The following is a 13689-nucleotide window of genomic DNA, read 5'->3' as shown; positions in this document are numbered from 1 at the left end:
CCCTCTTCCCAGGTGACTGACTCTACCTTGTGTCAAGTTGACCAAAAACCAAAACAAAACCTAGCCTATACAAGTATATTTAACTGTAAGGCAATTTAAGTTTTCTAAATACATGTAAGATGCTAATTTCAGGGGTTTTTTTTGTCTTGTGAAAAGACTTGAAAATTTATAACTAGCCTTAGAGAATACATAGTATTCTCCAGTACCATAAATCAGTACTAAAATCTTAAATATTTGAAGAACATATATAAAGAGAACCCCATTAGAAAGGTCGGCATGGTAGACATGTTCCTCTTTGATGTTGTTGCAAGGCCACTGCTCTGGGATGTACCTAGCACTATTAACAGCATTCTAACATTTGACTTTCACAGTTTAGGGAAAATGTGAATTTACCTTAGCCTGAGTACTGTCCCTTAACAGGGTCCCTTACACTCTCAAGGGTTAGAGCTCAGCCTGATCCTTTGCTCTGAGGACTGTAGTATACAAAGATGGTGTGACCAGAGGGAAGAAGAGGCTGTGCAGACAGAAGCTGTGATCAGGCCCGGGCTGTGTCTGGCCCTCTGTGTCTTCTCCTATCATTCTGAAGGATAGCTTAGAAGTAGAAGAGCATAACAATTTTCAAACTTGTGTGATTTCCTGGTGTCCTGGATTGAAGGAGAGCCTCGCTGATATTCATCTTATGTCCTGCCACAGCCTTGGAGATGAGAGTTGAGTCAGGGACACCTGAAGCTGTTTTGAACAGAGTTTCATGAACTACTTGTTTCATTTTTCAGATGCTGCCAATGTGGATGGAAGAACAGACGTTATCGTGATTCATCCTGACTTCAGGATGGTAGTTCTGGCCAACAGGCCTGGCTTCCCTTTCTTGGGCAATGACTTCTTTGGTACTTTAGGTAAAAATACTGACTATAATAATAACAAGAATAATTTCAACAGCAATGCTATGGTGGCGGCTGTTACTCACCATGGGCTGTGATTCCATCGTCACCATCTGGGGCAGGAAGCTTTTGATACTCACAGGGGTTATTTTTCTTCGATCACTTAGCTAATGAGTGGTAGAGCCAGGCTCTGAGCTGGACTGCACGTTTATGTCTGACTCAGAATAAACAACTTAAGCAGTTGTTGAATGCTCCATAATGAATGGCTGTTAGTGTCGACTTCTGTCACCTCCTCTAAAAAGCCTGAGGCCAGCTGTGCAGAGACTGGTTCATACTGAGTAGGGAGGCCCTGGAGGGTACAGCAGCAGCAGCAGCAGCAGCAGCAGCAGCCACGCAGGAGAATTCCTCTTCTCTGGAATCTCATACACAGTAGAAAGCAGGCCCAGGCTCCTGTTAGGATCTTGATCTGGCAGTTCCACATAAGGGATTTGTCCCAGGAGTTTACCTGAACAGCCATTCGAGTACAAGGATAGTCAGCACAGCGTTGTGTATAACAGCTAGGATGAAAACATTCCACTGTCCCTCCAAAGGGGCTAGATAAAGAAATTCTGTATCCGGACAATAGAGCAGTGTGTTGCTATTGAGAGAAATGAGATAAGTAGTACTAGATGCTGAAATGCAAACCAGTCCTCGGAATATTAACTGAGACAATAAGTCATGGAAGTGAGTTCGGCAATCTCCTGTATACATCTTAGAGTGTATACTATGTCCTCATTTATACCATTCATGTAGTTTTGATTTTAGATCCCTGCGTTCCTGCTGCTCTCACAGATGTGCTCAGGGACACTCGAGCCAGCTGCACCTTTCTCTGTAGAGAAAGGTGCAAGTTCTTTTCAGGTTCAGATTCTTCGTAGCCATTCTCACGCCCAGGCACCCTTTCCACGTTCCTTCTCAGGCCTGCATTGATGCTCACTGTCCGTCTGTCCACCTGCCGTCACCCTGTGCCACTTGTCACTCATTCCTGGTTTGTCCTTTTTTTCCTTGCCACCTACTCCAATCCTCTGCCTTCCCCTCTTCCATCTCCCTTTTCCCCTCCCCCCTCCACTTCCCCTCCCCCACTTCCCTGCTCCGCTCCCCTCTCCCCACGGTGGTTGCTGAACAACTTTGGTCTCCTAAATCCCTGGCCTCTCGGCACCTTAGTTACTTTATTTTTTTGAGGCAGGGTCTCTCTCTGTCTACCTACTTTTTTGTCAGCTACTGTTAGAAACTCTGAACAGTTGTTTGTGTTTAGAAGTTGCAGTTCCGACATCCATTTCTTCTTCACCCCTCTCAGGTCAGTTCTGGTCAGATCTTTGCCTGAACCCCCCACCAGAAGCCATTCTTGACTAAGTCATGGGGCCATTTCCATGACTAAACGCAGCGATGGCCATGTTCCCTGGGTGTGTCTTACCGTCAGGGGTGCTTAGGACAGTTGTCACAATTAGTCACTCTCCCGTCCGTCCTTGATGTCTGGTCCTTCCTCAGCACTTTCTAGGCTTCTTCCCACACTGATGACCATTCCTCAGTTTCTTTATTTATTCCTTCAAAGAATGTTCTGGTCGTCTTTTGTCTATCTACACTCATTCCCTTGGTAAAATCAAAGCATGTCATTTCACATTATCGCTTAAATAACAGTTGTTGCCATGAATTTCTCTGCAGCCAAACTCTGCAGTTCCCTGCTGAACACTTATTTCCAACTTGCCTGTTATTAAAACCTTAACTTATATCTAATACTTCCACACTGTGAGGAGTTACAAATGGATTTTTCTTTTTGATCCCCTTGATTTATGATAATAACTCTGTCCTTGACAGCAAAATCTTTCTTGGCTTTTCTTTCTCTTACATGTCTTACCATCTACCAGGAAATCTTACTGGCTCTTAAAACACATTCCAAATTATCTCACCATCACCAACATTGGCCACCATTTTAGTTGGAACCACCACCATCTTTCATCGTGATTGTTTTTAATAATAATAATAATAATGGTTAATTAATGGGTTTCTTGCTTCTCCTGTCTGTTGTCATGATCTGTGAACGATCTAAGATTTTACCTATTTGCCTAATAAATTAGCCTGCCACAATTTCATGACAGGAAACACCAGACTCTGGGTCAAAAGCAAAGGAGGGATTATGTCTCTTGATGAAAGTAGTGGTAAATAAATAAAGAGAGAGGGGACGGAGGAGAAAGCTGACCCGTATGAGGGGGTGATGACCAGAGAATAGGAGTGATCACAGTCAGCTTGGGTTAATGTCAGGCCATCAGGCCCTCTCTCCAAACAACAAAATGAGTAGTCAGTGAGTCAGCATAGTGCTGGTTGTTCAAGCCCCAGTTCCCCCAGGACAACATGAAGGAAGCTAGATAATCCTGCACCTGCAGCAGGATACAGTGCAGAAGGACCTAAGCTTGGGTAACATCCTGAAATAAGCGTGCCTAACCATGTTCCAGAGAGACTGCCTTCCAAAGCTGTTGCTCTGTAGCATCCTTGAAGGACAATTTGGTCAGAGCCTCTTCTAGCAAAATGAGCAGGAGTGCTGCAGACCCATGGATGGGCATTTGTCACCCTGCACCAGCAATTCTTGACCTGTGGGTCACAACCCCTTTGGGAGCCAAATGACCCTTTCACAGCGGTCGCCTAAGACCAATGGAAAACACATTACAATTCATAATAATAGCAAAATTACAGTTATGAAGTAGCAATGAAAATTTCACTACAGAATGAGGAACCGTATTAAGGGGTCTCAGCATTAGAAAGTTTGAGAACCGCTGGCCTACACCCTGTACAGTCTGTCTGTCCTTCACAGCAGTCTGCTTCTCTGGTAGAAATCCCCATGGCTGCCCATTGCACTCTGAGTTTATAAGCTCGTCTCTCAGATGCTGAGCTTATGTTCAGTGATTTCCAATATCCTTTGTGATGTTTCCCGCATCCTCTCTCCAACTTCCTGCCTCACTCTTCTGTATGCCAATTCTACCTGCTTTAGAGTCTTTGCTTGAGCTGTATTAACCACCCAGGATGTTCTTCCATGTAGCTACATATTCGAAGACTTTACCTTCTCAACGAGGCCCATGTGACTGCCCTCTCCCATGACAATTTCTACTGTCATATACCATACTCACATACCTCCCTGTAACAGAATATAAGCTCCACAAGAATGGGAATTTTTTCCTTAAATCTTTGATATATATTACCTCGGGTTATACTTGGTATCTGGAAGATGTTTAGTAATTATTTGATGACTGCATGGTAGAGGGACCAAGTACCTTTTTACATTCATGATAACTTTCATTTTCACTGAAAAAACAAAGTTGCCCTGAATGTTTGTATTTGAAAATGTCAGTCTGTGAGATGAAGCTTGAAGCTGTGATGCTCTGTTTTGCTACTTTTAAATATACACAGCACTCCTACATATGCATACACAAAATAGCTGTTTAACCACATGGTTCCTAGATCAAAATAAGGTAAACCATTACCACTGAGTACTTTGGCAGGGACAAAGGAGTCTGCCCCTGTGTGTTTTAATATTTCCCAGGAAGCATGTATTCAGGTATCATAACTTTTAATAGAAATAAACTCATGCATAATTAGCCACATATCATTTAGTTTTCTTCTGGTTCAGGCGTTTTCTTTCTTCTCTGTACAATCCTATTGTTAGATGGGCTTTTGGTGATTTGCTGAGCAACTACTGGCTCTTTAAACCACCCTTGCATTTTGTTGTGCATATCACCACTGAATGTGATCTTTCTTCCTTTCTGTAGGCGACATTTTTAGCTGTCATGCCATTGATAACCCCAAGCCCCATTCCGAGCTTGAGATGCTCAAACAGTATGGCCCAAACGTGCCTGAACCCATCCTTCAGAAGCTTGTAGCGGCCTTTGGAGAGCTGAGGAACTTGGCTGACCAAGGAATTATTAACTATCCTTATTCTACCAGAGAAGTTGTCAACATTGTCAAACATTTACAGGTATGGTATACATCTGTGCAAAGGTGTCTAGAAGAAACCATTGTGTCTTCCAGATTGTACAGTTTATAACTAGTTTTACCATTTTGTGATAGGTCAGTCAGATAACCTGATATGAAGTGTGCATAATCTAAGCAATAAATCTTGAAAACCAGAGGGTGTTCCTACTGTAGTCTTTGAATTGGCTTTAGCAAGATTTTGTACCATGATCATTACCAGTCAGCTAAGAAATTTGATGGGTTGTTTTTGGTTTATTTTTGTTTTTTGATGGGTGCACGTGTGTGTGTGTGTGTGTGTGTGTGTGTATATATATGTGTGTGTGTGTGTGTGTGTGTGCGTGTGTGTGTTGGGGGCGGATAATTAAACAGCAAGGAAATGTTTTTGTTGTTTAGCTTTTTACAACTAGCATGTGGTATCTGGATAGAAAGAATTACAAATGACATGAAGGTAGAAAACAGAGCAAGAACTAACTGATAGTATACTAAAAGAACATTTGTCAAATTAGGATAAGTGAGCAAGAGAATAAAATTCCTCTGGTCATGCACAATGTATAGTCCACTTGGTAAAGAAAACAAAACAAAACAAAATCATGTAAACTCTATAGCAAATAATGATCTGCCACCTAACAGCCACAGCCTTTGACTTGTGAATTCTCTCCAGCCTCTAACCCTCCAAGAAAACCTCACTGAGAAAAATAGGTTGCTGGGAGGTAAAAAAGGGAGAGAGATTTTAAGGGAGAAAACTTCAGTTGCAGTGGAAAAAAAGCTATTACTCAGCACAGTAACTGAAAAGCTATTAATAATAATGGAATGTTCATTGCAAAGCTGCTAAGAGTATATTTTAAATGATTACCCTATTAAAATATAATTATGCAAAATGACAAATAGGTCCATTCACTTGGTTTAATTATTGTACAACATATACACATACAGAAATATAGCATTCTGTCCTTAAGTCTGAAAAACATATATATCCCATATATACATGGGAAAGAAAAAAAAGCGCTTACTCTACTTATAAGGCCTTGCTAAGTCCAGCATACCGGCTTGGATGTCAGCACCGAAGGACAATGAAACCAGTCATTAGAGGAACTACCAGTGTATGTCTAGCTGTGGTGGCTCTTGCTTTCTTTACCTCCATGTTCAGGGAGCAGCAGGCAGCCACCCATTCCCTATTTCTGCACTTAAGTTCTTCTTCCCCTCTCTCTTCCTCCTTTATCATTCTTCTCCATTTATTCATAGACTGAGTTTTCTAGAGATGTCTGTGTTGACATTCCCCACTTTATTTAGCTAGTTTAAATTGATCAATCTGTTACTCCCTTTTTTCCATTGTTTTTAGAGTGCAGAATAATGGTTTCATTATAAGATTTTCACACATATATGGCATGGTACCTTGCTCCATTAAGTCTTTCCTTCCCTGCTGCTCTCCCCTGCCATCCCTCCTCACCTCATCCTGGTTCCTTCCCGCCCAAATCATTCCCTTCTGCTCTCTCCCCGTATGTGTATATATAGTTAAGCTGATTGTGCATGCAAGGGACAGTGTGCTCTTTTGTCTTTCCTTATCCCCTCTTGTATTACCTTCTCTCTCTCTCTCTCTCTCTCTCTCTCTCTCTCTCTCTCTCTCTCTCTCTCTCTCTCTCTCTCTCTCTCTCTCTCAACCTCTTCCTCACCACTCGTATTCCCCCTTCTCCTCTCACGTCCTCTGTGCCTTTGTTCAATACCGATCCCACATAGAAGAGGAAACACAGAATGCATTTCTCTCTGCTTCTGGCTTATATCATGTCACATGATCTCCAGTTCCGTGCATTTTCCTGTGAGTGACACACTTTCATTCTTTATGGCTGCATAAAATCCCGATGTGTGTACTGCCACATATTAATCCATTCATCTGTCAGTGGGCATCTAGTCTGTTTCGTGTCTTGGCTAGTTTGAATAGTACAGCAGTAGGCAGGTTTAAGAAGGCAACAGAAGGTCTGAGCAGGGCCCTGACACTCAGAGGGAGAACTGCAACTCCACTATTTGCATTGTGTATCTCAAAAGGAAGATAAGCTGTCTGAGTGACTGCTAAACGTAAGGGTGTATTCCTACTACCTGTTTAGCAAACTTAGCTAATGCATTTCTGCTGAAGTTCATTAGTGTATTATTATTGCTCTCTCAGTTTTATAGCCTTTATAGTGTTGTATGCTTTATCTCATATATAATGAAGATTTTTTTTTTTCTGTGCAGAAATATCCCACCGAAGGTCTCTCCAGTGTGGTTCGGAATGTATTTGACTTTGATTCTTACAACAATGACATGAAGGAAATTTTGATGAACACTTTGCACAAATATGGGATCCCAATTGGAGCAAAGCCTACCAATGTGCATCTGGCAAAGGAGTAAGGAAACCTACTGTTGATAAAAAATCTTGAGTATTGTTCATCTGACTCTTAGATGCCCATAGTTCCTAATTTATGGTAGACACTATGAAACTGAGTTGGGTGGAAACCCCTGAGTTGATGTGGGAAACCCTCCATGGGTAGTGTTCTTCAGATGGCTACTGTTTGCTGGCTGGTTCTCAGTTAAGTAGCATCATTTATAGTCCTGTAAATTAAGGATTTTAGTTATTCTGAATATCCCACAAGTAGCTGTAACCCACTCAAATAAAGGGAAATATTTGTTTCTTTATCAGTCTCTGTCCTTTTGTTGAATGACTGTGGGTCTTGTTATTTCATAACCCAGTGCAAATCAGCGTACAGATGTAAAGACTGCAAAAAGAGTAATTCATTTACTAAGATGCTCTGATTCCAGTCACCAGATAGCTTTCTTTAAGATAGGCTTCTAAACTTATCAGGTAACTGCCGATCTGAGAGTACTTATTTTAGCTTTATAGATGAAGGAGATAGAACAATCAGATTGCTAGCACATGGGCTGACAGCACAAGCTGTGTATGCTCAAACCAAATATGTTGTTGACCAGAGGGAGTTGGCAGAGTTTATTAACTGGGAAATAATTTTTTGATGGGTAGTTTATTGATAATACATCTTATGCCGTCTTTGTCTACAAAATGTAGGTTATCATAAATTCACAGGGAACAATTACAATTCTTAAGGTAAATTACTAGAACTTATTCTCTTGTGGGAGACATTTAGAATGAGGTTAAATTGAAATCAGTGATTACGCTAGCAATATAAATTTTCCTAAGTGTGTACATATCATTCTTTGAAGTCATTATAAAAACACAGAAGCCAAGAAAAATAAATTACTAACATACTAAGAATTCCCCAAAGAGAAACAAATATTTCCCTTCTGTGATAAAAGCACCAAGATGGTATTATGTTAGATGTTCTGGGTGTACTGGTTTGCATTTTCGAAGAGTAATTTTCTTTCAGGAAGAGTGAGTGGGAGTCAGAAGCTCACGGCTATGTTTGTCTATGCAGTACTATTACAGTGGTTGGAGTCAGAAGCTCACGGCTCTGTTTGTCTATGCAGTACTGTTACAGTGGTTGGAGTCAGAAGCTCACGGCTCTGTTTGTCTATACAGTACTATTGCAGTGGTTGGAGTCAGAAGCTCACGGCTCTGTTTGTCTATACAGTACTATTACAGTGGTTGGAGTCAGAAGCTCACGGCTATGTTTGTCTATACAGTACTATTACAGTGGTTGGTTAGCAGTCCTTATAAGGATTTTGAACAAGGTAATGTGTTGGGTATAACGTATCTTCTCTATTAGAGAGTTCAGAACGTGTCTGTAATGTGCAAGCGTCTCTCACTAACACTTTTTCAGTTCCCTCTTACAAACTCTCACCTTTTCAGTTGGAGATAGGATGTTTTTACCACTGCTGACAAGTTTATGGAATTGGAATTCTAGCTCTGGAAAGCAGGCTTGCGGATTGCAGCTAATCTTCCAGTGCTCGTGTTTCATTTTAAAGATTAAAATACGTACTCGTTAGGCATATCAATTATAAGAAAATTGTTGGCAGTTTTCTATGGAAGGAAGGCAGAAATGGTTTGACTTCCTCATTGTCATCCTTAGTTGTTTTTTTTTTGTTTTTTTTTTTTTGTTTTTTTTTGTTTGTTTGTTTTTCGAGACAGGGTTTCTCTGTGTAGCTTTGCGCCTTTCCTGGGACTCACTTGGTAGCCCAGGCTGGCCTTGAACTCACAGAGATCCGCCTGGCTCTGCCTCCCCAGTGCTGGGATTAAAGGCGTGCACCACCACCGCCCGGCTGTCATCCTTAGTTTTAAACGACAACTCTTGGTGCAGCATGTTCATACTCGCCAGGGCAAGTGACTGCCAGTCCTGGTGCTCAGAGTAGAAGTCTAGAGAAAAGAGGGTCAAACTTGGGCTTGAGATTGGCTTAGACACAGCTAGCTGTCCACCCCCTGCAGAGAGCTAAAAATAAGCTTAGAGCAGATATGGGGAGAAAGCGAATTTTTCCTGTGGTAGAAGTGACTGTGTCCTATATAATTTGCACAGTCATTCAAAGCATCTGTAAATTCTAGTGACCTCCGCAGCTCAACATTAGTGGTATTGTTTTCTGGTCCTTTCATGAAACCCATGGGTTCCCTAGGACTCTCCCTGTCATGTCTTATATTGGAGAAGACAAGTGATAAAGTCAGCAAGATAACAGCTTGGAATTCAGTAGTCTGTCATCCATTCAGACTCCATACCTTGGTCTCACATAGCCACCCTTGTAGAATCAAATCCTCGTAGCCAGCATTTGAATTTGGAGAGGTTTCTTGGCTGAATGGGATTCTGCTGGTAAAATGACAGCATTTTATTCTCGAAAACATAAGAATAGAATTTGCTATCCAAATTGGCATTTTTGAGACTGGAAGAGGAAGTGTTGGCAGCAACTGTGAAAACAGATGTGGCGTTAAGACTGTCCTGGTCAAGGCTGGAGTATGTGCTTGTCCCCATGGAGCTTATCACTGAGCCCTCTGCTTGTCCAGTAGCCTTTGCACTCTAGCACAGTCTTAATGTGTCCCTTGTCTGTAAAAGCAAAGTGAAACTTTTTAGAAGTAATACACATTGGGTATCCTAATCTGAAAAGCCAAAATCTGAAACGTTTGCATGTCAAAAATGATGCCACAGCTGGGCATGGTGGTACATGCCTTTAATCCCAGCACTGGGGAGGCAAAGGCAGGTGGATCTCTGCTCAAAGCCATCCTGGGCTAGAAAGTGAGTTGCAGGACAGCCAGGGCTATGTAGAGAGATGCTGTCTCAAAAGAACAAGATACCCAAGTGGAAAAATGAGTACTTGAACTCACATGACAAGCTGCAGTGAAACACAGATGTGCTAAAACATATATAAAATTATGTTTAGACTATGTGAATAAGTTATATGTAAAGCAAATTAATATGTTTATACTTGGGCCTCATCTCCACATTGTGTGTGTGTGTATATGTGTGTGTGTATGTGTGTATGTTACAAATATTCAAAAATTCATATCCTCAAACATTTCTGGTATAAGCTTTCACATGAAAGCTATTCCAGGCTTGACCAATACAGCCTTTGACCCACTAAAGAACTGTCAATAGTAGTCTGAAGACTTTTGAAGGCATTGGATTCCCATTCCTAAGGTAGAAGGATAAAAATAGTCCAATTACTTTAATATCCTTTTTCCATGAATGAACTGTCTTGTTATAACCTGTTAATTCCCTTGTTATGTAATTAACCATCATCCTGATTGGATGGGAGCAAAGGTGGTCACAGCTATACTGAAGATCAGGGTGGGAAGGTGACTTAGCCACCATAACTCAAAAGAGAAATGCAGCAGGTGTTGGAGCAGAGGGAGATTTTTACATGCATCAGCACCAGGCCACAATTTGTCCTTCCTCAATTCAAATCAGAATATATATTGGGTGTTTGAGAGTGGTGATGTCAAGCCAGGGGTTTAATACCAGCATTCGGGCAAACAGAGGCAGGTAGAGCTCTTGAGTTCAAGGATAGCCTGGTCTACATAACGAGTTCGGGGACAGCCAGGACTACATAGTAAGACTGTCTTGGGGGCGGGGAGAGCTATGTCATTTTAGCGCCCTGTGGTGCAATGGTGAACTACCCAAAAGAAAGGTGCTGGCCCTCTCCTTTTTTCTCTTAAATAGTAGGGTCCCCACATCCAGGCCTACACAGTTTTTTAAAGACCCAGTGTGATTAAGAATTTACCTGTCTTGTTTAATAAAGCTTTACAGACCTGTTGGTTTTAACTTGAGGGTTTTCGGTTGGTTTGTGTGTGTGATTTGGTCATAATGTACCCCTTCTTGATCCAAAACCATATTCCCAGATCCCAGCGCCGGGTCTGAACTGACACTCAGCCCTCCGTTTCCCTAGGACCTTCTGAGGCTGGTTTTGGGTTTCATTCTATCTGTCCCTTTGGCAGTTTCTAAAGCATGAGAAAGGACATGTCAGAGAGATGGTAAATGTGATCAAATTGGGCGCACTGGGAGAAGTGACTTCAAAATAGAAATATGCTTCATAGGGAATTTAAACTTCATTATTTTATTTGATATATAGAGAAACAGCTCATCAGAATCATCAGTGGTATGTGCTAAATGTAGCCATACAAATCTGAATTCTTTAATGTCATAGGCAGATATGGGTATTTGGATTACAACTAAATGCTTTAGGTTTAAATACCATTGTTTTTGTTTTTATATTTATATGTGTTTTATGTGTGTGGTGCTACTTAATTTATATATATATAACATATTACATACATGACAATTTGTTCTATATATCCAAGGAAAGGCATACAGACCATCTACTATAAACATAGGTACCTATACATAGTTATAAACTTTCTGAGCATAGATTCCTTGTTTGTTCCTCAACTGATCCTATTCTGAAGTTCCTTTTAATAGTAAACAGGCTGCTATCATATTAGTGCTTCCAAATTAAAAATTTGTCATGCTGGAGACATGTCTTAGAAGGTGGGGTGGGGCTGGGCGGAGGTGGCGCATGCCTTTAATCCCAGCACTCGGGAGGCAGAGGCAGGAGGATCTTTGTGAGTTCCAGGAAAGGCACAAAGCTACTCAGAAAAACCCTGTCTCGAAAAACCAAAAAAAAAAAAAAAAAGAAGGTAGGGTGGGAAGCCCATTTTCTCAACTTCTATTTTAAATGACTTACACATTATATTAACAGTAATTAAAATGAAAGAACTGTTATTTCATACATCTAAAATAAAATGTAAATACTTTAGAATGCAATTATTATAGCATTTTTATTGTTGTACTAATGTGATAATGATAATGGTATAATATTACAGGATGGCAGCAGAAACACTGTAGCTAGGTAACTAGGTGCCACATACTCTTCTAGGCAATTTTCTCTACACACATTAAAAATAATTCTCACAATAAACCTATTATATACACACATTCACATATACACATTCCATGTATACAATTGCATTTGTAGAGTAGTTGTTTGAGACAGGGTCTCTTAGAAAACAGGGGACAGAGTTGATGCGTGTGTGTGTGTGTGTGTGTGTGTGTGTGTGTGTGTGTGTGTGTGTGTGTGTGTGTGTGTGTCTGTCTGTCTGTCTGTCTGTCTGTCTCTGCATGCTGTATGTGTTCTAATTCTAATGACAATATAAACAAATTATTGGCAACTTCTGCAATGGTTCTCAGACGCTGAAAATTACTGATTTTGTTGTTAAAAAGGCCTTTCAAAATAAAAACAAAGAAATGTGGTACACACGTGCACACACACTTATGTACACCCACATGTATTTAAGTTTTCCCTTTTGACACATGAGGAAGATCTTGGAATAAGACTGAATGATTCATGCAGGAAAGATAAGAGCTCTCGAAGTTTTTGTAGATACATAAATTTCGTATATGTATAAGAAGCATACACATCTGCACTCTCTTGCTTGGAACGCAAGATGAACTCCCGAGGCTGTGGCCACTGTGAAATGACTGCACAGAGGGTGACCTCCAGCTTCCAGGCCGTCTTCTGCTGCTGATTCCCTGACCGATATACAACCTTGAACCCACTTAAATGACCACTCTTTGTGCTCCAGAGTCCTTGCCCTTGACTCAGTTTCTCTTCCAGCACCTCTTCATTTGTTCTTAAGCCACTTTTCTTATTGCTACTTTGTAACAAAATAAAAAGAAACCAGGGACTTCCCTTACTCTACCCTACAGAAATAACTGGTTTGAAGTTGGTTTTGTTTCTTTTGGTTCTTGTTTGATTTTTGTGAGACAGGTCGTCTTGTATTCCAGGCTAGCCCTCTGAGCACTGGGCCATAAGCATGTGTCATCTTGCCTGCTTTCTGTGATGCTGGGGAAGCACTCTCCCAACTGAGCAGCAGAAATAACCGAGGATGGATCCTCTGGACCTTTTATAATCACTGATGCTCTGTCATGTTCCTGAGACATCCTTGTTACAGTCGTTTTATCTTTCTGGGGCTTTTATCTTAGGACATGTGTTCCTAAGAGGCATTCTTTCTAAAACACTTCATTCTCAAGCTTCTTTGTTGAAAAATAAAAATAACCAAAATGAGAGCTTTATGATGTATAACACTTTGCTTCCTGTTCTGCTTTTTCTCCATTTCCTTCCCTCCTTGGATTTGAAGCTTAAGATACTCATTCTAACAATGAACAGATTTGTAAAACATGTGAGAGACTCTCAAAAGAAAAAGAAACCCAGTTATATCACTGCTTTGTGACTCTTTGGATATGGCTAAATGTCATTATGCTTCCAGACATACACGAATGTTCTCACTAGACAGCCTGCACGTCTAAAAATGACTGTTCTGTGTGACTACACTTTAGAAGTGTCCCTTGCTAGTGAAGAAGCCCTATTAGAGCCTTGCAATTACGCCTCAGATGTC

The 13689-nt window shown here is 41.0% G+C and overlaps 1 protein-coding gene across 3 annotated transcripts in view; it reads left to right on the top strand.

The window, feature by feature from the left end:
• The window catches only part of Vwa8 (von Willebrand factor A domain containing 8), a 411314-nt gene that overhangs the window by 273861 nt on the left and 123764 nt on the right, over nucleotides 1–13689 (top strand). For all 3 annotated transcript variants that reach the window (XM_052732663.1, XM_052732664.1, XM_052732662.1), the window contains 3 exons: nucleotides 774–893; nucleotides 4673–4878; nucleotides 7101–7252. In XM_052732663.1, coding sequence (XP_052588623.1) covers nucleotides 774–893; nucleotides 4673–4878; nucleotides 7101–7252 — 478 coding nt within the window. The remainder of the gene's footprint in view (nucleotides 1–773; nucleotides 894–4672; nucleotides 4879–7100; nucleotides 7253–13689) is intronic.

The sequence above is a fragment of the Peromyscus californicus genome, unplaced genomic scaffold (genome assembly GCF_007827085.1).
Source record: "Peromyscus californicus insignis strain IS unplaced genomic scaffold, ASM782708v3 Scaffold_12__1_contigs__length_115047231, whole genome shotgun sequence".
Classification (NCBI taxonomy): domain Eukaryota; kingdom Metazoa; phylum Chordata; class Mammalia; order Rodentia; family Cricetidae; genus Peromyscus; species Peromyscus californicus.
Note: the sequence above shows the minus strand (reverse complement) of the source record. Positions and strands in the feature narration are given on the sequence as shown.